Source organism: Chiloscyllium plagiosum, unplaced genomic scaffold, assembly GCF_037043375.1.
Source record: "Chiloscyllium plagiosum isolate Xiang-an unplaced genomic scaffold, Cpla_swu_hap1 HiC_scaffold_12, whole genome shotgun sequence".
Classification (NCBI taxonomy): domain Eukaryota; kingdom Metazoa; phylum Chordata; class Chondrichthyes; order Orectolobiformes; family Hemiscylliidae; genus Chiloscyllium; species Chiloscyllium plagiosum.
Genome location: NW_028270150.1, coordinates 25,163,705 through 25,187,866, shown reverse-complemented (window position 1 = coordinate 25,187,866; position 24,162 = coordinate 25,163,705). Strand labels below are relative to the sequence as shown.

The 24,162-nt window shown below is 42.4% G+C and overlaps 1 protein-coding gene across 1 annotated transcript in view; it reads left to right on the top strand.

Moving 5' to 3' along the window:
- LOC122555330 (bromodomain and WD repeat-containing protein 1) overlaps positions 1-24,162 on the top strand; it is a 216,212-nt gene that overhangs the window by 90,054 nt on the left and 101,996 nt on the right. The window contains exons 19-21 of the mRNA XM_043701209.2: positions 1,706-1,889; positions 3,285-3,378; positions 21,266-21,409. Of these exons, the coding sequence (XP_043557144.2) occupies positions 1,706-1,889; positions 3,285-3,378; positions 21,266-21,409 (422 nt within the window). The remainder of the gene's footprint in view (positions 1-1,705; positions 1,890-3,284; positions 3,379-21,265; positions 21,410-24,162) is intronic.

The window sequence follows — 24,162 nt, the reverse complement described above, 5'->3', positions numbered from 1 at the left end:
GTTGACGCATCATTTTCCTCAGTGTGCAACAATTTGCATAGGTTTCTGTTTGAATAAAATACTGTTTTTACAGACCTAGTTATAGATAATTTTCTATTTTGGCCTTGGATCATTTTTTTTCAAAAACACTCTCTCTTTGTTTACTGTAACCTCTGCCAAATGCAGGGAGCCAGAACATCAAGTGTAATCAGTTTTTCATGGGATTAAAATAGGGTTGGGGAAACTCGGCAGGTCTGGCAGAATCTGTAGAGAGAGAAATGGTTAACCTTTTGAATCCACTGACTTTTCTGTCAGAAGAGGCTTAACAAGCTGAACCCACTTCAGGTTCCAGAGACGAGACATTGGACTGAGAAGATGAACCCTGTTTCTCTTTTCACAGATGCTGCCAGAATGGCTGAGTTTTTCCGTCACTTATTCCGTTTAAGATATCTAGTATACACAGCATTTTGATATTTTTTTTCATATGATTTAGGTGTCTCTGATAGGGACATGGTTTGTTATCTATCCATACTTGTCAACGAACTGAGTGGTATTGTAAGCCATTTCAGAGGGAAGTTGAGAGTCAACCACATTGTTTTTGATCTGAAATGATATGTAACCCAGACTAAATAAGGATGGCAAATTTTCTTTCCTTTTCTGAAAGGCTTTTATGATCATCAATAACAATTGTCATGGTCATGATTACTGAAGCGAGATTCTGATTTATTAACCAAGTTTAAATTCTACCAGCTGTCGCTGTGGAATTTGAATCAATGTCCCCAGAAACTTTGCCTGGGCTTCTGAAATACACAGAGAATGCTGGAGAAGCTCAGCAGATCTGCCTGCTAGTGTGGAGAGAAAAACAGTTAAATGTTTAAGTTCAGTAAGATTTCTTCAGAACTGAAAGGGATTGGAAAATAACGTTTTTTATACTATTGAAAGAAGTGGAGGAGGCACAAGGGGAGCAGATGGTATGGAGGTTATGTGTGAAACACAGGTTGCTCTTTCGGGTGAAAGAAATAACCGTAAAATAGCTATAAATTGGTGCAGAAGTCTGAAAATGAAAACGTCACATCAGACTCAAAATATTAACACTATTTCTATGTCCACAAATGCTGCCAGACATGCCGAGCTGCTTCAGCGCTTTCAAGTGTTAATTTTCTCGAGCAACCACACACAGTCTATCCCTAGTGGTCATGCAGTTATTAAAACAAGCTAAGTGCATGAGTTCTGATCAAATATTTTTGACACAAAATGTTAGCTGTTCTTCTCTAAATAGATTTACCTGACCACCTGTGTTTTTATAAAATTTTGTTATGTTAGATCTGGTTGCTTATTGTTTCCAGTGTTTGAAGAATATGCTTTTCATTAGCAAATTAATTAGGGCAATTGCTCTCTTCCTTGAAAGTCCACCTCTATCTGCAGCTATTTCTCAATCTTTTCTGGTGTTTTTTTCCCCAATCCTAATTTTCATGGAAAAGGTGCTATGGGCTACACAATGAAACAAGTAATTACTAAAAATAGTAGTTGGATTGCATTATTCAACTTTGAAGTGGCTGTTTCTGGATTCTACTTTATGTTCTGATATATTTTCAGCCAACTGAATAGCAAAAAGGCAGATATTGCAAGATTAACCGTACATGTGACACAGTAAACAATCAAAGTTGGATCATTTAAGAGGCTGAAGATTTTTTTTCTTAACTTTAATATTTTGTTCTGCTTGAAGTTTTAAGGATCCCCAGCTCCGATATTTTGTCACCACCAAATGTAGGACTGCGCCGTAGTGGACAGATTGAAGGTGTTCGTCAGATGCATCACAATGCTCCCCGTAGCCAAATAGCCACAGAGGGTGACATCATGGCCTGGAAACGAAGAGTAGTAGTACCTGAAATACAACATTGTGTGAACAGGTATGGTTTAAAGCAAATATCTGAAACTGTTATTAAATATTATTTTCCTCATTTTCTAGTCAAGTGTAATAGTAAGTTGTTCTGTGCCTTGGCAGGAAGAAAAAGTGCCATAAGGGTTTTCTTGTGGTGTCAGTATGACCTGTTCCACTTTCTTTGCTTACATAAACCAGGATGCAATGTATTATCAGAAACATAAGTAGGATTTGCTGGAAAAGCAATTCCTCAGTTCTGAGTAAGGGTCACTCGATCCGAAACGTTAATTCTGATTTCTCTCCACAGATACTCCTGAGCTTTTCCAGCAATTTGTATTTTTGTTTCTGATTTACAGCATCCACAGTTCTTTTGATTTTTATAGTGTATTATTTTCTGTTGCGTGTTTGCTGTGTTTATTATAAGAATAATTTTTGAGCTATGGGTAGTCATCAGCTGTGGACTGAACTAACTTGAGTTGTCGTTTAAAACTGTTAGAGTGTATTGAGAAATGGATTTGAGTCCATCTTCGTATGATAGATTTTATGTTGGATACTCATGGTCATGTAAACTGAATAATGGACTGCCTTTAAAGAGGAAATCATTCAGGGACATCGATATATTCCTTCAAATGGGAAAAGTAGAACAAAAATCTGGAGCTTCCTTTATGATAAAGAAGATAGAAATTAAGATAATGAAGAAGTGTGCTTATGACAAGTGGCCAGTAGAAAATAAAATTGAGAACCAAGAGGAATATAGAAGGTTTAGTGGCAAGGTCCAAAAGCAAATTAAAACTATTTTGAAATTGAGGCAAGACAGGTAGCCAGTATAGAGGTCTCCCAAGGTTGTTATGGCCGAATAAATAGTAAAAGTGTGTTAAAAGAAGTACGGTTAGTTAGAGTCCAGAGAGGTGGTATACACCTGGAGGCAAAAGACATGGTAGAGGTGTTAAATGAATACTTTGCATCTGTTTTCACCAAAGACAGAGATGCTGCTTAAGTCTTAATAACAGTGGAGGACTAGATGGGTTCAAATGTGATGGAGCACGTATTTTGCTGAACGTTTGGTACGAAGTTGACAATGCAAGATTCTGAAGTAAATGAGAGTGGAAATTGTAGATGCACTAGCCACAATCTTTGTCTTTCCTCTTGTAGGAGGTACCAAAAGATTGGAATATTGATTTTTTTTTGTGTGCCTCATTTCCTGGAATGCAGTCTCAAGTTCCTCATTGGTTTTAACTGATTTTGGGGTATTATAAAATTGTCTATGGTGGTGCATAAATGCAATATTTTGTTTTGCAGTGTCACTCTTGCTTTGACGTTCTCGCTCTCATCCTACCTTTGCATTATGATGAAGTTGTTATGGAATTTTCCTTTATTTTTACTGATGCAGATCATGGTTTTTTTTTTGTTCCTTTTTACTCAGGATGCAGGAAGATTTTAGGATTGCGAAAAGTGAAGAGGAAATTGCCTTATATACAAGGGAGAAGAAAAGACGACCAGTGCACTCTGCACAAAGGGTGAGTGATTTCACTGGAGTGCTGCTTATTTATGCTGAGTTTTATTTATTTGCTCCCGGGACCCATCACTTGATCCAATGGAGTGCTCACATCACCACCTATGTGCTGACAGAGTTAAACAGCATTTAATCATTTTCAAGTTCTTTCATGGTTTCGTTTTTCCCTATCTCTCATCTGCTCCAGACCTAAAACTGTCGGTATGGCTTGTAATTTTGACATGGTTAGCATCCTTGACTTTTCTTTCATACATGCATTCAGTTGTATGGCACTCAAGAAAGATAGAAAGCTAGGCAATTTAGCATGACCAGTTCAACTGACCTGCACATTTTTGGATTATGGGAGGAAACCAGAGTACCTAGAGGAAACCCACGCAGACACGGGGAGAATGTGCAAAATCCACACAGTCACCCGAGGCAAGCTGAACCCAGCTCCCACACTTCTACCCTCATCCATTCCCCTCCGATAACAATGATAGGGCTCCCCCTATCCTCACTTACCACCCCACCAGCCTCTGCATATATAGGATTATAAACTGACATCTCTGGCATCTCCAAGAGGATGCCACAACCAGACACATGTCTCTCTCCTCCTATCTTCTTCACACACCACCACTACCCCCTCCCCAGCAGCAATCCTCAGGATCTGTTCCTTCTGGGTCACTCTAGTATATTCCCCCTAATACCACCTCAATACCCGTGGGTGGCACAGTGGTTAGCACTGCTGCCTCTCAGCGCCAGAGACCCGGGTTCAATTCCTGCCTCAGGCAACTGTCTGTGTGGAATTTGTACGTTCTCCCCCGGGTGTTTCCTCCGGGTGCTCCGGTTTCCTCCACAGTCCAAAAATGTGCAGGTTAGGTGAATTGGCCATGCTAAATTGCCTGTAGTGTTAGGTGAAGGAGATGTAAGGGAATGGGTCTGGGTGGGTTGCTCTTCGGAGGGTCGATGTGGACTTGTTGGGCCAAAGGGCCTGTTTCCACACTGTAAGTAATCTAATCAATACCATCTCACACCCCCACAGCAGCATCCTATGCAGTTGTAGAAGATATAACACATGGCTGTTTACCTCTCCCTCCTCAGGAAGTTTCAGGCATACCTTCTAGTTGAAGCAGTGATTTACCTGTACTTAATTCAATCTAGTCTACACTATTCGCTGTTCACAGTATGGTCTTATTTACATTGGGGAAATTAAGCACTGACTGGGTGACTGCTTTGCAAAGTGATAATGTTCTGTCTGCAAAAATGACCCTGATCTTCCAATTGCCTGCCACTTCACACCACCGTATCCGATGCCAACATTTCTGTTACAGACTTTCTGCAGTGGTCGAGTGAGCCTCAGCGAAGGTTTGAAAAACAGCATCTCATTTTCTGCTTGAGGATCCTGCGGCTTCTTGGGCTCAACATCAAGATCACTAACTTGAAAGCCCGATTCCATCCTTCCATGTTTTCTTTACCCATCCCATACCTAGTCCTATTATAACATCGCACAGTCACCCATTCTCATTTACTTCTAGGTCAATTCTCATTTTATGTAGATTGCTTTCAGTAGCTCACCCGTTCTCTCCTACTCTTAGCTTGTACGAATCACTTGGCTTTTCTTAGTTGATGTAATCTATAGGATTACTTGTTGTAGGACAAAATACAGAGGAACCTCGATTATCCAAACGAGATGGGCGGGCACTGTTTCGTTCGGATTGTTGATTATTCGGTTAATTGATACAATGCCTCTCCTCTGGGACTCGGAGTTTACTGAAGTTTGCTTTTTCCTCGCTTTGCCTGCCTTGCTCCCTCTCTGTTTCAGGGTTTGTTTCTGAGCAGACACACACTTGTGTGTAAGGGATCTCCAGCATTGCTAAAGCCTTCCTGCCCCCACGCACCCCCCACCCACCCCTGCCCCCTAATCAGTACAATGGGACTGACACAGCTCCCCATTCAGGAGACGAGGCAGCAACACACCGCACGTGAGCCCCTGCCCTGCGCCCCCACCTCCTCCCCTGTGCTCACTCTGGCCACCACCCCCTACCCCTGTGGCAGCCAGACTGGACACCAACAGTATGACTGCTGCCTTTGGGCAGCACGTGCACACAGACAGACACACATACCTTACTGCAACTTTTTGTCAAGTTCCACTGTTGCCCTGTACAGGACAATGTTAGATTATCTGGGGAAGGAGAGTTCAGGGTACACCCTAATGTAGAATTCCAGGGCAAGTATGGTAAGATAACAGGCGGGCAGTCAGTCATTTGGAGACGGTGCCGAGGTTCCCATCGAAGTGCAGGACTGTTCTCGGCAGCATTTCATTAAGCCAATTTCGTTTTTAACCATAGTAAACAAAAGGCACGATCAGTGTTGGAAAAGCCTCTTTGATGTAATGTTTCTATCGGTACTGCAAGATCTCCTTCGGATAATCGGATAATCGAGGTACCTCTATATACAAAAAGAAATATTGGATGTTTGTAGCTGAGGGATATGGATGATTTTAATCTATGTAAGAAGTAGTGAAACCTGATTGGCAGTCATAGCGTGAGTGAGTAGTTTGTAAAAAGCTTTCAAGAGCTTTTTGGTGCAGCATTTTGGGTAAAGAGATCAACGGAAAAGTAGTGCTAGCCATGTAAATAGCTATTTCAGAATACACAGAATAAGTATATTCCTACTATAAAGAAATATTCCAAGAAGAGGACTCGCCATCTGGTTAACGAGAGATTTAAGAAAGTAATAAACTCGTGGGAAAAGCATTTCATTGTACAAAGATCTGCACACAATTCAAGAACTGCACACAATTCAAGAACTGCACACAATTCAAGAACTGCACACAATTCAAGCAAATAGTTAACATTTGAGTCTGCTGTGACTTCAGAACATGGAGTAGATATGGCAGTGCTAATTTTTTAAGTTCACAAAGTACTGGGAATGTTGCGACAGATTGGGAAAATAGCAAATACAGAGGAACTTCGATTGTTTGGCCTTCGACTATCTGAACTTCAGATTATCTCAATAAAATTGCAAGGTCCCGATGCATGGCTAAACTGTTATCCAGCATTCGATTACCAAATGAAAGTCCCCGTCCATGGCCTTCGGATAATAGATGTTCCTCTGTATAACCCTGCTGTTCATGCAGGATGGAAGCAGAAATCAAGAAACTATTGGCCAGTAAGCTTGATTTCTGTCGTCAGGATGAATCAACGATTAAGGAGTTTATTTCTATGCGCTTTCACAAACTCATTTTAATTAGGAGTCAGCCTGGTTTTGTGAAAGGGAAATACTTTTAACCAATTTTTTGGCGTTGTTTGAAGAAGCAATATTCACTGTGGATAAAGGGGAGTCTGTTTACATTGGAGGATTTCCAAACAGCATTCAAAAGGTGTCACATTAAAGGTTATTGTGAAAAGTAGGAGCTCATGACATTGGGAGTAATATGCTCGCGTGGCTCCAAGATTGGCTGGCCAGTGAAAAGCAGCGTACGTAAATGCGTCTGTTTCTGAGTGGAAGAATGTGATGAGTGGGTTCAACAGGGCTGTGTGCTGCAGGTTTCAAGTTTTTACAATATACATCAGTGACTAGATGAGGGGAACGAAAACATGGTATCTAAATTTGCAGATGACACAAAAATGGGTATGAAAGTAAGCTAACGTAAAAGACTCTGGGAGGTTGCAGATGGATATCAATAGGCTGAGTTAATGGACAAAAGATGGCAGATAGAGTGGGGAAATGGAAAGTTGTTCACGTTGTCATGAATAAAATGGTACAATGTAAGCTGCTTATGGACAAATAAATAGACAAGTTTCCAAAAAATAGATTTGGTTTGTGGTGAGCGTGGACTTTACTAAAGTAACGCAGGATCTAGCCAAGGTAGACTGGGAACAGCTACGAGTGGGGAAATCTATAAAAGAGCAGTGCAGTGTGTTCAAAAAGGAAATAGGGAGGGTACAAGACTAGCATGGTCCCTCTAGGATGATAGGCAATAGTAACAAGCTCAGAGAACCATGGAAAAACCAGAGATATTTGGGATAGGATAAGGAAAATCGAGGCTTTTAGCACATACAAGAGGAACAAATTAGCAGAGACTTTCGTGCAGGCTGGAACTTAAGAAAGCAATTAGAAAAGCAAAGAGCAGATACAAAGAAGCTCTGGCTGGTAAAAGTTGGGAAAATTCTTTAAATATATCAATGGGAGGAGGATAACCAGGGAAAGAGGAGGGACCAAAGGAGTGGTCTGTAGGTGCAGCTGAGGACATTGATAGAGTGTTGAACCAATACATTACATCCACCTCCTCCCATTGTGGAAGTGAATTTGAGGTTAGTGCAGTTGATGTAGTTCATGTGAATTTCAGCAAAGTCTTTGACAAGGCTTGTCAAGAAGCCAAATACACATGGGATATGGGTAATTTGATAAAGTGGATTCAAAATTGATTTAGTTGTAGGATTCAGAAGGTGATGATCGAAGGCTGCTTTAGTGACTGGAATACCAAAGGGATCTTGCTGGGTCCTCGATCGTTTACTGTCTATTTAAATGACATTGGCGGCTGTTGGTGGGGAGTATGGATTATTAAGTTTGAGAATGACACAAAGATTGGTCAGGTGGTTAACAATGAGGTTGAGTGTCTTAGGATACAAGAAGATCTAAATGGGATTGTCAAATGGGCAGGTATGTGGCAGATGGAATTTAGCCCTGAAAAAATGTGAAGCGATACAGTTTGGAAGGGGTAATTTGACAAAAGCATTCAATGAATGACATGACACTGGGAAGTTCTTTGGAACAAAGGGACCTTGGCATGCTTGTCTATAGATCTCTGAAGGCAGACAGGCATGTTAGTTTAAAAAAAGGCAAATAGAGCACTTGCCTTTATCAATCAAGGCATAGATTACAAAAACAGGGAGGTCATGTTGGAGTTATGTATAACTTTCGTGAGACCACAGCTAGAGTACTGTGTGCAATTCTGATTGCCACATTACAGGAATAATGTGTTTGCACCAAAGCGGGTGCAGGGATTCACCAGGATGATGCCTTGGTTGGAAATTTTAAGTTATGAGGAAAGGTTTGAATAGGCTTGGGTTGTTTTCATTGAAGCGGAGAAGATTAAGGGGTGATCTGATTGAGGATTTTGGACAGTGGATAAGGAACAGCTGTTCCCTTTAGTTGAAGGGTCAGTACAGAAGTACAGAGGGTCAGCACAAAAAGGTACGGAAGCCTGAACACGTGCACCAGCCAGTTTCGAAACGGTTTCCACCCTACTGTTGTTAGAATACTGATTGGACTCTCAAACTCTTAGCATTTGCCTATACCTGTGTTTTTGTTTTGTCGCTGTTTACCTACTATTTACTTATCTGTGCTATTGAACTATGTGATTTGCCTGTATTGCTCGAAAACAAAGCTTTTCACTGTGCCTCTGTACACGTGACAATAAATTCAATTCAATTCAGTCTCAAGGGGATATAGGCTCAAGGTGAGGTTTAGGTAGAGTGAAAGCAAAAGCCTTTATAGCCAGGTCTGGAATTTGCTGCCTGGCAGGACGGTAGAGGTTTAAAACCTGGATGAGCACTTGGCAAGTCGTAAATTCAAGGCTATGGGCAAAGTGCTGTTAAATGTGATTAGTTTCTTACATGTCTGTGCAGACTTGGGCTGAAGGACCTCTTCTGCACTGTATGATTCTAATAATGGAAAATCAGAGTTTACTTAAACTGAGAAGGACTACAGTATTCTGAGGGGCATAAGGATCTAGGTGTTCTTGTGCTTGAGCCACAAAATGTTGGCATGTTGGTACAGTAATTAATTAAGGAGGCGAGTGGAGTGATCTCCCGTATACTGAAAGGAACTGAACATAAAAGTAAAGCTTTTATGCTGCAGTTGTAAAGGCATTGCTGAGATAACATCTCGAATACGGTGTGATTTTGAGCTCCTTATTTAAGGGAGGCAGTTCACATGAGATTTACTAGCTAATCGGATTGAGCAGTTTGTTTCACGAGGAAAGGTTGGACAGACTGGGCTTATTTTCTCTGGAATTTAGAAGAGTAAAGTGTAGGTGATTGAAGCGTATAAGTGGTCTTGATGAGGTAAACATGATTAGGACATTTCCTCTTGTGTTGAGTGTGTGGTACTGGAAAAGCGCAGCAGGTCAGGCAGCATCTGAGCAGCAGGCGAATCAAAGTTTCAAGGGCTCTTGCCCAAAACATCGGTTTTCCTGCTGCTCGGATGCTGCCTGACCTGCTGTGCTTTTCCAGCACCCAACACTCGACTTTGATCTCAAGATCTGTAGTCCTCACTTTCTCCTATGTTTCCTCTTGTGGTTGTTTCTAAAGCAAAGGTCACTGTTTTAAAATTAATGGTCGCTCTTTTAGGAAAGAGATGAAAATTTTTTGACACGTAACTTTTGGAACACTATCTCAGAAGGTGGTGGATTTGGTGTCATTGAATATTTTTAAGGCAAAAGTGGATAAATTCTTGAAGGGTAATTGGATTGAAAGTGTTAACTCTGCTTTCTCTCCACAGATGCTGCAGACCTCCCAAGTTGCATCAGAAATTTGTTTTTTATTTTGGATAGATTCTTGATAGGCAACAAAATTCAAAGTTATTGGGAATAGGTGGGAATGTGGAATTCAAAATACAAACACATCAGCCACACATTAGAATGGTGGAGCAGTGTTGAGGGCTGAATGGCCTACTCGTGCAAATTTTATGTTTGTACAGTTGCGGCATTAGTCAGTGTGTTCACCTGCCAAACCGCTAAGCTCTGGAATTCCATCTCCCTCTCTCATTCTGTTCTCTGAATATGGGCCTTTAAACCTACTTTTTATCTCAGCTAAAGGCTGCCCCATCTATCCCACCACCTCATGTAATTCTGATGTGGGGTGCCAGTTTTGGACTGGGGTAGACAAAGTCACAAGTCACATGACACCAGGTTATAATCCAACAGGTTTATTTGAAATCACAAGCTTTTGGAGTGCAGCCCTTTCATCAGATGAAGTGAGAGAGAAAAGCATGAAGACACAGTTTAAGGGTAGAGAGATCAAAAGATTATATAACTGGTATGTGTGGAGTGTTGAATAATAAATCTCTCCGAGTGTCAGACGGTGTAAGTAAAGTGTCAACAGTTGAGTAACAAGCGAAGGGATTATTTATAATCCAATTAAATGAGGTAGAGAGATAATTACAAAACAATGTGGTTCTAGAGACAAGCTAAATGACAGGAATAACATGATAGGTATAAGAGTCAAATGCTGAGGATCCAACTGTACTTGCTACCATCAAGCCAATTGTGTCCAAAACTGCAAAAATTAATTAAGGTAGAGAGATCATTACAATTTATTAAGATGATGGTGTCAAAAGAGGACAGTAGGAAGATTTCACAGAACAGTATGATGGGGTCACATATAGCGCGACATGAACCCAAGATCACAGTTCAGGCTGTCATTTTCGGTAGGAACTTGACTATCAGTTTCTGCTTGGTTATTCTGCGTTGCTGTGTATCTCAAAGTTTGCCTTGGAGGATGCTTACCCACAGATCGGAGGCTGAATGGCCTTGACCGCTGAATGTTCTCTGACTGGAATGAAACATTCTTGTCTAAGGATTGTTGCGTGGGTGTCATACAGTGCTACAGCATGGAGACAGGCCCTTCAGACCAAACTGGTCCATGTTGATCAAAATGTCCATCTACGCTAACCCCATTTCCCTGCATTTGGCCCATATCCTTCTGAAGCTTTCCTATTCATGAATTTATCCAAATACCTTTTAAACGTTAATGTACTCACCTTAACCACTTCTGCTGGTAGCTCATTCCATGTGTGTAGCATCCTCTGTGTTTAAAAAAAAAAAGTTGCCGGCAGGTTCCCTTTTATTCTTTCCCGACTAACCTTAACCTAATGCCCTCTAGTCCTTTTTTCCTCACACTGGAAAAAAAGACTGTGTGTTCACCCTATCCATGCCTCGCCTGATCTTATGCAGTTCTATAAGATTCCCCCCCTCGTTCTTCTACGTTGTAAAGAAAAAAGTCTTAGCTCCTCCAGCTCCCAATAACTCAATCTGTTGAGACCTGACAATATCCTTGTAAATTTCTTTTGCAGTTTAATAACATCCTTCCAATGACAAGATGACCAAAACTGAACACAGTACTCCAAGTACGGTCTCACCAGCTGCAACATAACTTCACAACTTCTATACTTGGTGCCCTGATTGATGAAGGCAAGTGTGCCAAAAGCAGTCTTCACTGCCCTATCAATCTGTGACTCCACTTTCAGACAACCGTGCACCTGAAGTCCAAGGTCCCTCTGTTCCACTACACTCCTTAAAGCCCTACCATTCATCATGAAACTCATACCTTGATTTGACTTTCCAAAATGCAAAATCTCACATTTATCTATATTAAACTCCATTTGCCATTTCCCAGCCTACTTCCCAGTTGATCAAGGTCCTGCTGCACTTTCTGATAATCTTCCTCACTGTCCACATTATTGCCTATTTTAGTGGCATCTACAACTTTACTAATCATACCTTGTACATTCTCATCCAAGTCATTGATATACAGAGGAACATTGATTATCCAAAGGACATGGGCGGGGAGTATTTCGTTTGGTTAATTGAATTCCGGATAATCAAATGTCTGATAACATAGTTTAGCTGAGCATCGGGACCTTGTGATCTTGCCAGATAATCAAATGCTGGATAATCGAGGCTCCTCTGCAGATAACAAACAGCAATGGGCCCAGCACTGACCTCTGAGGCACTCTAGTCATAGGCTTCCAGCCTGACAAGCATCTTTCCACTATTACCCTCTGCTTCCTACCATCAAGTCAAATCTAACCTTCCAGAGCAGCCAACCACGTAGAAACTTATCAAAGGCCTTACTGAAATCCATATAGACTATGTCTACCGTCCTGCCCTCGTCAACCTTCCTGGTCACTTCATCAAAGAACTTTAACAAATTTGTGAAGCATGATCTCCCATGCACAAAGCTGTGCTGACTGCTCCTAATCAAACCTTGTCTTTCCAAATGCATGTATATCTTAGCATCTTCCCAAATAACTTACCTACCACAGACGTTAGACTTATTGATCTACAGTTCTCAAGTTTTTCTTTTGCAGCCCTTTTTGATTAAAGACAGAACATTCACTACCCTCCAGTTTTCTGGGACCTCACCTGTGGCAAATGCAAAAATATCAGCCAGGGCCCCTGCAATTTCTTCTCCAGCCTCTTGCAGTGTTCTTGGATATATCTGGTTGGGACCAGGAGATGTTAATAGGATCCCTACAGTATGGGAGCAGACCCTTCGGCCCAACAAGTCCACATCGATCCTCCAAAGAGTATCGCACCCAAATCTATTCCCCATTACTCTACATTTACCTCTAACTAATGCACCTAACCTACGCATTCCTGAACACAGTGGGCAATTTAGCATGGCCAGTTCACCTAATCTGCATATCTTTCGATTGTGGGAGGAAACCGGAGCATCCAAAGGTTGAAATTTATCCACCTTCATACATTCCCATACATCCGTCACCACTTATACTGTGATATGACTACTAATTTCAAGTTTCCAAGTCTTTGTCTTTCTCCACGGTAAACACAGGAGAAATATTCATTGAGGACCTCATCCATCTCCTGTGGTTTTATATGTACATGTCCACTTTGATCCTTGAAGAGTCCTATTCTCTCTCTCCTTTGGATTCACCCTAATCTTCTCAGCCAATGCTATCTCATGCCCTGTTTTTGCACTCCTGACTTCTTCCTCCAGTAAACTCCTGTATCCTCTATATTTGTCCAGGGATTCGCATGATCCCAGCTACCTCTACCTGAGCCATGCTTCCTTCCTTCTGTTAAAGCCTCAATATCTCCTGTCATCCAGGGTTCCCTATTCCTGCCAACCTTGCCCTTCACCCACACAGGAACATATAGACCTTGAATTCTAGCTATCTCACTTTTAAAGGCCTCCCACATTTTCAGCAAACAAATGACTCCAGTCAACCCTGCAAGTTCCTGTCTAATTCCATCAAAATTAGCCTTGGCCCAATTTAGAACTTGAGCCTATGGACCAGTTTTGTCCCCCTCCATAACTATGTTCACTGGTCCCAAAGTGCTCCCCCATTGTCACCTCTGTCACTTGTCCTGCCCTATTTCCCAAGTGGGCGGCACGATGGCACAGTGGTTAGCACTGCTGCCTCACAGCGCCAGAGACCCGGGTTCAATTCCCGTCTCAGGCGACTGACTGTGTGGAGTTTGCACATTCTCCCCGTGTCTGCGTGGGTTTCCTCCGGGTGCTCCGGTTTCCTCCCACAGTCCAAAGATGTGCAGGTCAGGTGAATTGGCCATGCTAAATTGCCCGTAGTGTTAGGTAAGGAGTACGTGTAGGGGTATGGGTGGATTGCGCTTCGGCGGGGCAGTGTGGACTTGTTGGGCCGAAGGGCCTGTTTCCACACTGTAAGTAATCTAATCTAATCTAAAGTAAATCACATTTTGCCCCTTCTTGAGTAGGACCCTCTATATACTGCTTGAGAAACCTTTACTGAATGTACTTAACAAATTCCACCCCATCTAAGCTCTTAACGCTATGGCAGTCCTGGTCTATGTTAGGAAAATTAAAATCCCCTACTTTGAGAGCCGTATTGCTTCTACAAGTCTCCCCAGTGTCACTGTTCCTCTCATTCCTGTTGACTATTTGGTGGCTCATAGTACAACACCAATAATATCACTATCCCCTCCTTACTACTTCACTCCACTCAAAGCCTCACTGGATGTTTCTTCAGTTATTTCATCTCTGATTACTGCTGTGATACTGGCCTTAATCAAAAATGCAACTCCCCCTCCTCTCTTTCCACCACTTCTGTCCCGCCTAAAGTACCTGTACCCTGGCACATTAAGCTGCCAGTCATGTCCCTCCCTTAGCCAGGTTTCTGTAATAGCTATAACATCTCAGCCCCACGTACCTAATCATGCCTAGAGTTCATTGGCCTTACGTGTCAGCCCTCTTGTATTGAAACAGATGCAGTTTAAACCAGCAGGCATTCCTTGCTCCCTGTTATGCTCCAGCCGGAACTTTCTCTTCACTTTACTATTTCTGATTACAGTACCTCCTTCCAACCCCTCACTTACCTCCCTGATATTGAGGATCCCACCTCCTTGCCAATCTAGTTTAAACCCTCCCTTGTGGAACTTGCAAACCTGACCGCCATGATATTGGTTCCCCCCACCCCCAGTTTAGATGCAACCCATCCCTCTTGAACAGCTCACCTCTGCCCCAGAAAAGACCAATGATCTAAAAATTTAAATCTCTGCTCTCTGCACCAATTCTTTAACCCCGCATTCATCTGCCATATCCTCCTCCTCTTACCCTCACGAGCATGTGGCGCTGGAAGTAATCCAGAGATTATCACCAACAAGGTCCTGGATTTTAATTATTTTCCTATCTGTCTATAATCACTCCACAGGACCTCATCCCTATTTCTATCTATGTCATTTAAGCCAATGTGCACAATGATTTCTGGCTGCACACCCTCCCCCTTGAGAACATTCTGGAACCTGGCACCCGGGAGGAAACACACCATCCTGGATTCCTGTTCGTGGCCCCAGAATCTCCTGTGTGTGCCCCTAACTATCAAGTCTCTTATCACTAAGGTCCTGTTTACCTTTGCCTTTTCTCGCTATGCCCCAGAGCCGGGCATAGTGCCACTGACCTGTCTACTGCTGCTTTGCTCTGAATGGTCATCCGCTGCCCCCGCATCCAAGAATATCCAAAATGGTACACTTGTTTTTGAGGGGAATGGCCACGGGGATTCCTGTGCCCACTGCCTACTCCCTTTGCCTTTTGGTCTGACCATCTCACTAAAACTGTGATTTATGAAGCACTCAGCATCTCGGATGTCGCTCATGCTCTAGCTCAGCTCCTCATATGGTCTCCCTGCAGCTGGGTGCACTTCCCACAGGTTTCGTCATCAGGGGTGATGAAAGTCTCACTGAGCTCCCATATCCTGCAGGAGGATGTGTCCATTCGTCCATTATCATAGCTTGTGCATAGTCTTGCCAATATACCATGCCTCAGGGCGACTTTGTCTGCAGTCTATGTGATAGACAACATTGGCTGAGTTGCTTGAGCATCTGCCATATATATGTTGGCAATCTGACATGTCTTGCAGCGGTTGCTATTGCAGGGTTTTATGGTGTTGTGGTCGATGTAGTCCTGAAGGCTAGGTAGTTTGCTGTGAACAATGGTCTTTTTAAGATTTGGCAGTTGTTTGAAGGCGAGAAGTAGAGGCATAGAGATGGTCTTGGCGAGATGCATGTTGTTGTCGATGACCTGTTGAAGGCTGCAAAGATCATCGTGTAGTCTCTCTACTCCGGGGAAGCGCTGACGTTGTACCCTGTGCCTGTCTTCTGAGGAGGTTGTTGGGGTTTTTCCACTGTGGCATGTCGGAACTAGCGATTGATGAGTTGAGTATCGTATCCCATTCTTATGAGGGCATCCTTCAAAATCTGTAGGTGTCCATCACATTGTCCGTCACTTTACTCTCACCATCGAACACTTTTTGTCACCTGCAGAGACATTATTTGACGCTCCACTTAAATCAGTTGTATGATCTTTTGATCTCTCTGCTGAGAAATTGTGTGTGATTTCTCTCATTTCACCTGACGAAGGGGCTGTGCTCCTAAAGCTTGTGATTTCATTAAACCAGTTGTACTATAACCTAGTGTCATGTGACTTCTGACGCCAGTAACTCAACTACTTTTGCTTCCTAAAGATTCTGTAAAGGGATTTCATGTTTAAAATTTTTGTCATTTATTAGGATTGAACTTCAATATTGCTGAATGAACAGCAGTTTTGTTGAGGCTGTTAGTCGTGATGACATATGCAAGATTATTAATGTACAGAGAATGATATTTTATACAGAAGAAGAGTATATGGGCGGCACGGTGGCACAGTGGTTAGCACTGCTGCCTCACAGCGTCAGACCTGGGTTCAATTCCCGCCTCAGGCGACTGACTGTGTGGAGTTTGCACATTCTCCCCGTGTCTGCGTGGGTTTCCTCCGGGTGCTCCGGTTTCCTCCCACAGTCCAAAGATGTGCAGGTCAGGTGAATTGGCCATGCTAAATTGCCCATAGTGTTAGGTAAGGGGTAAATGTAGGGGTCTGGGTGGGTTGAGCTTCGGCTGGTCGGTGTGGACTTGTTGGGCCGAAGGGCCTGTTTCCACACTGTAATGTAATCTAATCTAATCTATATTGATTGGTTGGTTGGCAAGTGTGCAGGCTGGTTAACTTTGGTCATGACGTTGCCCTAGAAAGTGGTTAGAGCATTTTAAGATGTTGAAATACAGCACATAGTCATAAAGTTCAAAACCATCTTTGGAGCACGGTGGCATGGTGGTTAGCACTGCTGTCTCATAGCACCAGGGACCCGGGTTCGATTCCCGCCTTGGGCGACTGTCTGTGTGGAGTTTGCACATTCTACCTGTGTCTGCGTGGGTTTCCTCCGGGTGCTCCGGTTTCTTCCCATAATCCAAAGATGTGCAGATCAGGTGAATTGGCCATGCTAAATTGCCCATAGTGTTAGATGTATTAGTCAGGGGTAAATACAGGTAGGGAAATGGGTCTGGGTGGATTACTCTTTGGAGGGTCATTGTGGACTTGCTGGGCTGAAGGGCCTGTTTCCATACTGTAGGGAATCAAATCTAATCTGGTGAAATAATGTCCACCTCGATCTGATCATTTCTTGTTTCACAATGCACAGACTCTCATACAGGCCTATGGCCCAGTGTACCTCTGATTATCTTGGAAAAATGAGGTATCTCAAAAAAACTGAGAAACCGATGATGCTAATGATTTTGTTCTGCTATTATGCAGTAGCAATATGAATGATGTTTTTGCCACTAACAGTATATTACTGTCAAGACAGTACAATATTCTGTTTATCATGCAATGAGTAATGTAGTATATAAATTTCAGTGCAAGTCTGATGCTAGCTATGTTGGCCCTACATCCCAAAACATTTTACTTCAGCTGGTTGCAAGAGGATACATAGTTGTATACCCAATCAGCCTATGCTTACAAAACTCAGAACATGTTCTCCAACATTAGATGTGATTCTGAGATTGGGCAGGGTTTGCTAAATACCTCCAAATGTACTAAGAATTATGTTGACAACTAATTTAGGATTGTTGGTCTGGCTTGCATTATGATATCCTTGCACATTGTTGAAGCTACATATGTTAATACATACAGCCCTGTTCTTTGCAGGCAGAAATAACATATATACATGTTGTACCTGTTTCAACTTAACAATATCGCCATTTTCAATTCATTCCTCCGAGCAGTGCCTTAACTCATTTTCCGCCTAGGAACCCTCCAACCACACGGGATGAATGTAGATTTCTCCAGCTTCCTCATTTCCTCTCCCCCCGCCTTATCTCAGTCCCAACCCCCGGATTCAGCACCGTCCTCTTGACCTGCAATGTTCTTCCCGACCTCTTTGCCCCCACCCCCTCTCTGGCCTATCATCCTCACCCTCCCCCTCACCTCCTTCCACCTATCGTATTCCCGGCGCCCCTCCCCCAAATTCTCCGCCCCCCCCCCCCCCTTTTATCTCAGCCCGCTTGGCACACCAGCCTCATTCCTGAAGAAGGCTTATGCCCGAAATGTCGATCCTCCTGCTCCTCGGATGCTGCCTGGCCTGCTGCGCTTTTCAAGCACCACACTTTTCAACTCTGGTCTCCAGCATCTGCAGTCCTCACTTTCTCCTTAACTAAACAGTCAACCTGCCTGCTTTAAATTTAAGCCAAGGTTGGTATTTAGCTGTCAGTCATCATATAAGTGGTGCATTATTCATGGCAATGCCTTTACTAATGAAAGCTCCATTGCCAAGCAATCAGTGCACTCTTTATACTGTATGAAATACAGTTCTCCTTCAAATTTGTGTTCTTGCAAATGTCCTCATGAATCCAAGATGAAAAGCTTAACAAAATGTATCTTTGTGTTAAAATCTCTGTCAACGTGTTTTTCAGAAAATACTCTGATGTCTTTGTTGCAGTTGAAGTGGCTCACCACCTGCTTGCTTGTAGTGACCACCATCTGTCAGTTTCACCCATCTACCCATCTTTCTCCCTCTTCCCTTCTCCCCCCCCCCCCCCCCCCCCCCCCCCCCCCACACCCACACACACACACACACACACACACACACACACACACACACACACACACACTGTGTATAATAAGAAAAATGTTGTAGAAACTGAGGAGGCCGAGAAGTATCTGTGGAGAGAAAAAAAAAGAGTTGAGTCATATCAGACTCCATGTTAATTCTGTTTCTCTCTCTCCCACAAATGTTGCCACACTTGCTGAGATTCTCTAGCATCTTCTGTTCTTTAGTTCAGATTTCTAGCATCTGCACTAGTTTGTTTTTATAATTTTATAACTTCCACCTTCAGAACTTATTGTTGCTCATATCTTAGTATTATGTGCAGACTTTGTGTGATGAATTTGAGTCCTATCAGCTGGGTTCAGGGGAAAGATAGTGATGTAGGGTTATTTACTGTTCCAGTTACACTCGGATTGAGGCAATGGTCAGATGACTGGAGTTTGAATCTCAACACAGATGATGATGAAATTTGAGTTCAGTTAATAAAAAAGCCTGGAATTAAAATCTAGCCTAATAGTGACCATGAAATCATTTGGCTATTGTCACTAAAGCACATGAAGTTCCTTAATGTCATTTAGGGGAGGAAACTCCACTATCCTCAGCTGGTCTGATCTATGTGTGACTCCAGAGCCACAGCAATATGTTTGGCCCTGAAATGTTCGTCGAAATGGCATAGCAAACTACTCATTTATATGTAACTTATACCAAGTCTGCTGGCATTGATCAAGGCACTGGAAACGATCATAGCATATGCAGCCTGCAAATTGCTTCTGTGAACCTGTGCCAAAATTCAAACAACTATCCCACTGACTAGTTGGGCAACAGGCAGAAATTGTAAGGTATGGTTGAGAATAAGCATTTTCAACACACCACAATTAATATCCTTCAGTTTGTCATGTCCCGCTGAGGTCAGACCTACCAAAATGCTGCAGTATCGTAGTGACAGTCAGGAAGTTGTTTGTTGTCTTGGAAGTCCTCAGCATTAACTTCAGACCTCATTACGACTTACAGTATCAGGTAAAATGTTGTAAAGGTAACCTTCTCCTAATTAATATTCACCACCCCCAACAACCCCAGCAGTTGATTCAGTTCACCTATCCGTTAATCACCTTGGAGGATACATTGAGGGTGCTGAGGGCACATAACACACTTTGCATTGCAGACATCATTGTCTATCATCAAGATGGACACAACTTCTAGACCAGGCTTATGACAGATGGTGAGGGAGTGAACAAGAGAAAGAAATGTGCATGACTTTGTCCAAACCCACCTATCTGTTTCAGATGTTTGTGACAGTACTAGTAGGAGTGACCACAACACAAACCTTGTGGAGCTGGAGTCCTGTCTTCACATTTGAGGATACCCTTCATTGTGTTATATGGCATTACAACAGTGCTGAGTGGAATAGGTTTCAAATAAATCTGGCAGCTGGGCATCCTTGAGGTGCTGCGGGTCATCAGCAATAGCAAAATTGTATTCAGACACAATCTAGAAGTTCAAGACCTAACATACCCTCCAATCTGCTGCTGCTATCAAGCCAGGAAATCAACCATGGTGCAGAAGAGTGCACAAGAGTAGCAGTGGCCATATCGAAAAATGAAGCTGAAAGACAACACTACTGGCATACCAAAAAGTAATATGCTGTCGCACATAATTAAGTGATGTTAACAATCAACAGATTAGAAGTATGCTCTGTTTTCCTGTTCCATTAAGTCACATATGATGGTGAACAATTAAAGAACTCAGAAGGAGACTCCACAAATATCCCCATTGTTAATCATGGTGGAGCCCTGCACATGGCTCGGTGGCACAGTGGTTAGCACTGTTGCCTCACAGCGCAAGAGACCTGGGTTCAATTCTCGCCTCAGGAGACTGTGTGGAATTTGCACATTCTCCCCGTGTCTGCATGGGTTTCCTCTGGGTGCTCCGGTTTTCTCCCACAGTCCAAAAATGTGCAGGTTAGGTGAATTGGCCATGCTAAATTGCCCGTAGTGTTAGGTAAGGGGGTAAATGTAGGGGAATGGGTCTGGGTGGGTTGCTCTTTGGAGGGTCGGTGTGGACTTGTTGGGCCGAAGGGCCTGTTTCCACACTGTAAGTAATCTAATCTAATCAAACTTTACAATCAAAAACGGACAATCTATCTTGGCTTCCTAATGTGCCTAGTCTTTACTCCCATGATATAAAGAAATGGGTACTGCAAAGATTATGCACCGTGGCAACATCTTGGCAATATTTCTGAAGACTTGCGCTCCAAAACTAGTTGCTTCCCTAATCAAGTTGTTTCATTATAGTTACAATGCTAGTAACTACCCAACAATGTAGAAAATAGTTCAGGTATGTCTTGCCCATTTTTCCAGTTCTTCAGTTGTCTGTATTACCTCTAATTGTTTCTGTTCTGCTTTCTAATCTTTATCTGACTTTTCTGTTGATGTGCTGATTTGTCACTGGCCCAATAATCTTAATCTTATTCTTTTGTTCTTACTCAAGGCAGAGTTTGGTTTTTTTTTTGGTAGTGGTTTTAGGGTTGAGAGATGCTGACAAAAGTGGAGCTGAAACGGCAACCATGTTGGCCATGATTTTATTGAATGTTGGAGCAGGCTCAAAGGGCCAAATAGACAGCTATTGTTCCTATATTCCTAATACGGTGTTCAATTTTTAAAAATAGTTTTATTATACCTCATGTGTGATCCATTCTCTTTGATCTGGTATTCGAGTAGCCTTTAAAAAGTAGTTTGATTTATGATTGAAAAGATTTCATTCTGGTATTTTCATTTTAGAATGACTCCTTTGACCTGTCTGAACACACCAAAAGGAAAATGAGGGCGCAGCGTCGTGAGCAACACAAATACAGAACACGTGCTGCTGTGGAGGAACTAGCTCAGTTTTTTCATGAAGAAGCAGAGGAAGTTAGTTCTGAAGAGGTTAGTGATACAAGTCATACTTTACCTCTCTGATTTAGCATAATACAGTAGCTTATGTTTAAGTCATTGCAAAATTTGATTTGTACTAAATTCTGCAATGCTATATTGAAATTCAGAAAAAGATAGAAGAAAGAAGATTGAGCATAAAGCAAAATTTATTCAGTAATAATGAATGTTAAGTAATATATATTTGAATGCATATTTGACCTGTCAAAAACAGTTTGCATTATAATTTGTCATGTAAAATGTGAAGTATTTGTGATGAGTCAACATTTTTTCTTTGAAGGTTGTGTGTGTTTGGAATCTCCTGTCTCGAGTCAGTGGATGCAGAAGCTTTCAGCATTTTTAAGGCAGAAGTAAATTATTCTTTGTCAAAGGGAGGAAAGATAATCCGATTGCCCATGACCTTATTGAATGACTGAGCTGGCTTTGAGGACCGAGTAGCCTACCCTTGTTCCTTGTTCTTATGGCACAAAAATAAAATTGGAAAGGTGGCCCAAGCAAGGCAAACAAGGGCAATTAGGATGGCATCAGATCTAAGGATTAGATTAGATTACTTAGTGTGGAAACAGGCCCTTCGGCCCAACAAGTCCACACCGACCCGCCGAAGCGTAACCCACCCAGACCCATTCTCCTACATTTACCCCTTCACCTAACACTACGGGCAATTTAACATGGCCAGTTCACCTGACCTGCACATCTTTGGACTGTGGGAGGAAACCGGAGCACCCGGAGGAAACCCACGCAGACACTGGGAGAACGTGCAAACTCCACACAGTCAGTCGCCTGAGGCGGGAAGTGAACCCAGGTCTCTGGCGCTGTGAGGCAGCAGTGCTAATCACTGTGCCACCGTGCCACCCTCAAATTGGCCAAAGAAAGCAGCAGGCCTAAAGATTGCTCGCAGTTTAGCTTTCAGCAAGGGAGAACAGTATGATTGATTCAACAGAAAAACCAGAGTGAGAGAGTAGGCTTGCAGAGAATATACAATCAGATTGTAAAAGCTTCTATAGGTGTCTGAAGAAAAAATGGTTGGTTAAGACAAGTGTCAGGTCCTTTACAGTCAGACTTGGGAGTTTATAATGGGGAACAAAGTGTAGGCAGATCAATTTACAAGCATATTTTGGTTCTTTTTTTCACAAAGGAGGACACAAATAATGACTCCAAATGTTCAGGAAACACAGGATCTAATGAGAGAGAGAAATGATGTTGGGAAAATTGGTATTAAAGGCCAAAAAATCACCAGGCCTTGATAATCTATGTTCCAGAGTAATTAAGGAAGTGGTCCTAGAAAGGGATACATTGGTGACCATCTTTCAAAATTCTAGAGAATCTGAAACAGTTTCTATGGATTGGAGCGTGGGTAATGTAACCATACTATTTAAAAATGGGAGTCGAGAGAAAATTGAAGAAGAAAAAATAGACAGGTTAACCTAATGTTGGTAGTGGGGAAAATGTTAGTCCATTTATATATATTTTAACATTTAACAGCAGAGATCTTGGAAAAGGTGACTGGATCAAATGGAGTCAGCGTGGATTTATGAGAAAGAAAGCATGCTTGACAAGTCTTCTGGAATCCTTTAATATGTAACTTGTACAGTTGATTGGGGGAGTCAATTGATGTGGTTTGCTTGGACTTTAGGAGGCTTTCAACTAGATCCCTCAAGAGAGATTAGCATGTAAAATTGAAGCCCATGGGATTGTGGATAGTAGACTGACATGGATAGAGAACTGTTTGCAGACATGAAGTAGAGTATTTCCGAGGTAAGCAGTGACGAGTGGGGTATGACAGAGATCAGAACTCACACCCCAGCTATTCACATATAATACATATATGAGGGAACTAAAAGTGGTTTGTAGACAACAAAGCTGTGTAGGAGGGTGATCTGTGAGGCGGGTACAGAGATCCCTTCAGTATGGCTATACAAGTTGAATGAGTGGTCAGACACATGACAGATAAAAACATAATGTTGATCAATATAAAGTTACTCATTTTGGGATGGCAGATTATCTGGCATGGATTAGGAAAGGTGGAGCAAGACCTAGACATCCTAGTACATGTTGCTGGAAGTAAGTATGCAGGTGCAGCAGGAGGTGAAGAAGGCTAATGGAGTGTTTGCCTTCCTAACAAGAGGATTTGACTACAGGAGCAGGGATGTCTTGCTGCAATTGTACAGTGCTTTGGTGAGACCACAGTTGGAGTATTGTATGCAATTTTGGTCTTCTTATCTGATTAAGGATGTTCTGGCTATGGAGGGAGTGCAACAAAAGTTTACCAGGCTGATTGCTGAGATGGCAGGAACTGATGTATGAAGAGAAACTGAACCGGTGAGGACTATATTCTTGGGAGTTTAGAAGAATCAGTGGGGCTCCTCAAAGGAACTGATGCTCTTGTTGATCAGGGGTCACAGTGTGAGAACCTACGATAGCCCATTCAGCACTGATGTGAAGAAAGCTTTCTTCAGCCAAACAGTGGAATTCTCTGCCACAGAAAGCAGTGTAGGCCAAAACATTCAATGTTTTCAAGAAAATGATAGGTAGATTTCTTAGGGCTAAAATGATCAAAAGGTATGGGAAGAAAGTAGAAATAGGATACTGAGTTATTGGCTCAACTGGCCAAATGTCATACTCTCTTTTCTGTACCTCTATGTTTGTAACATAGAAGTTGATTGAATTAATAACAAGTCTGCGTATTGAGACAGAAGAAAGCAGATGTAAAATATACTGCTGTTTGTCAGTGGATATTTGGCAGAGAG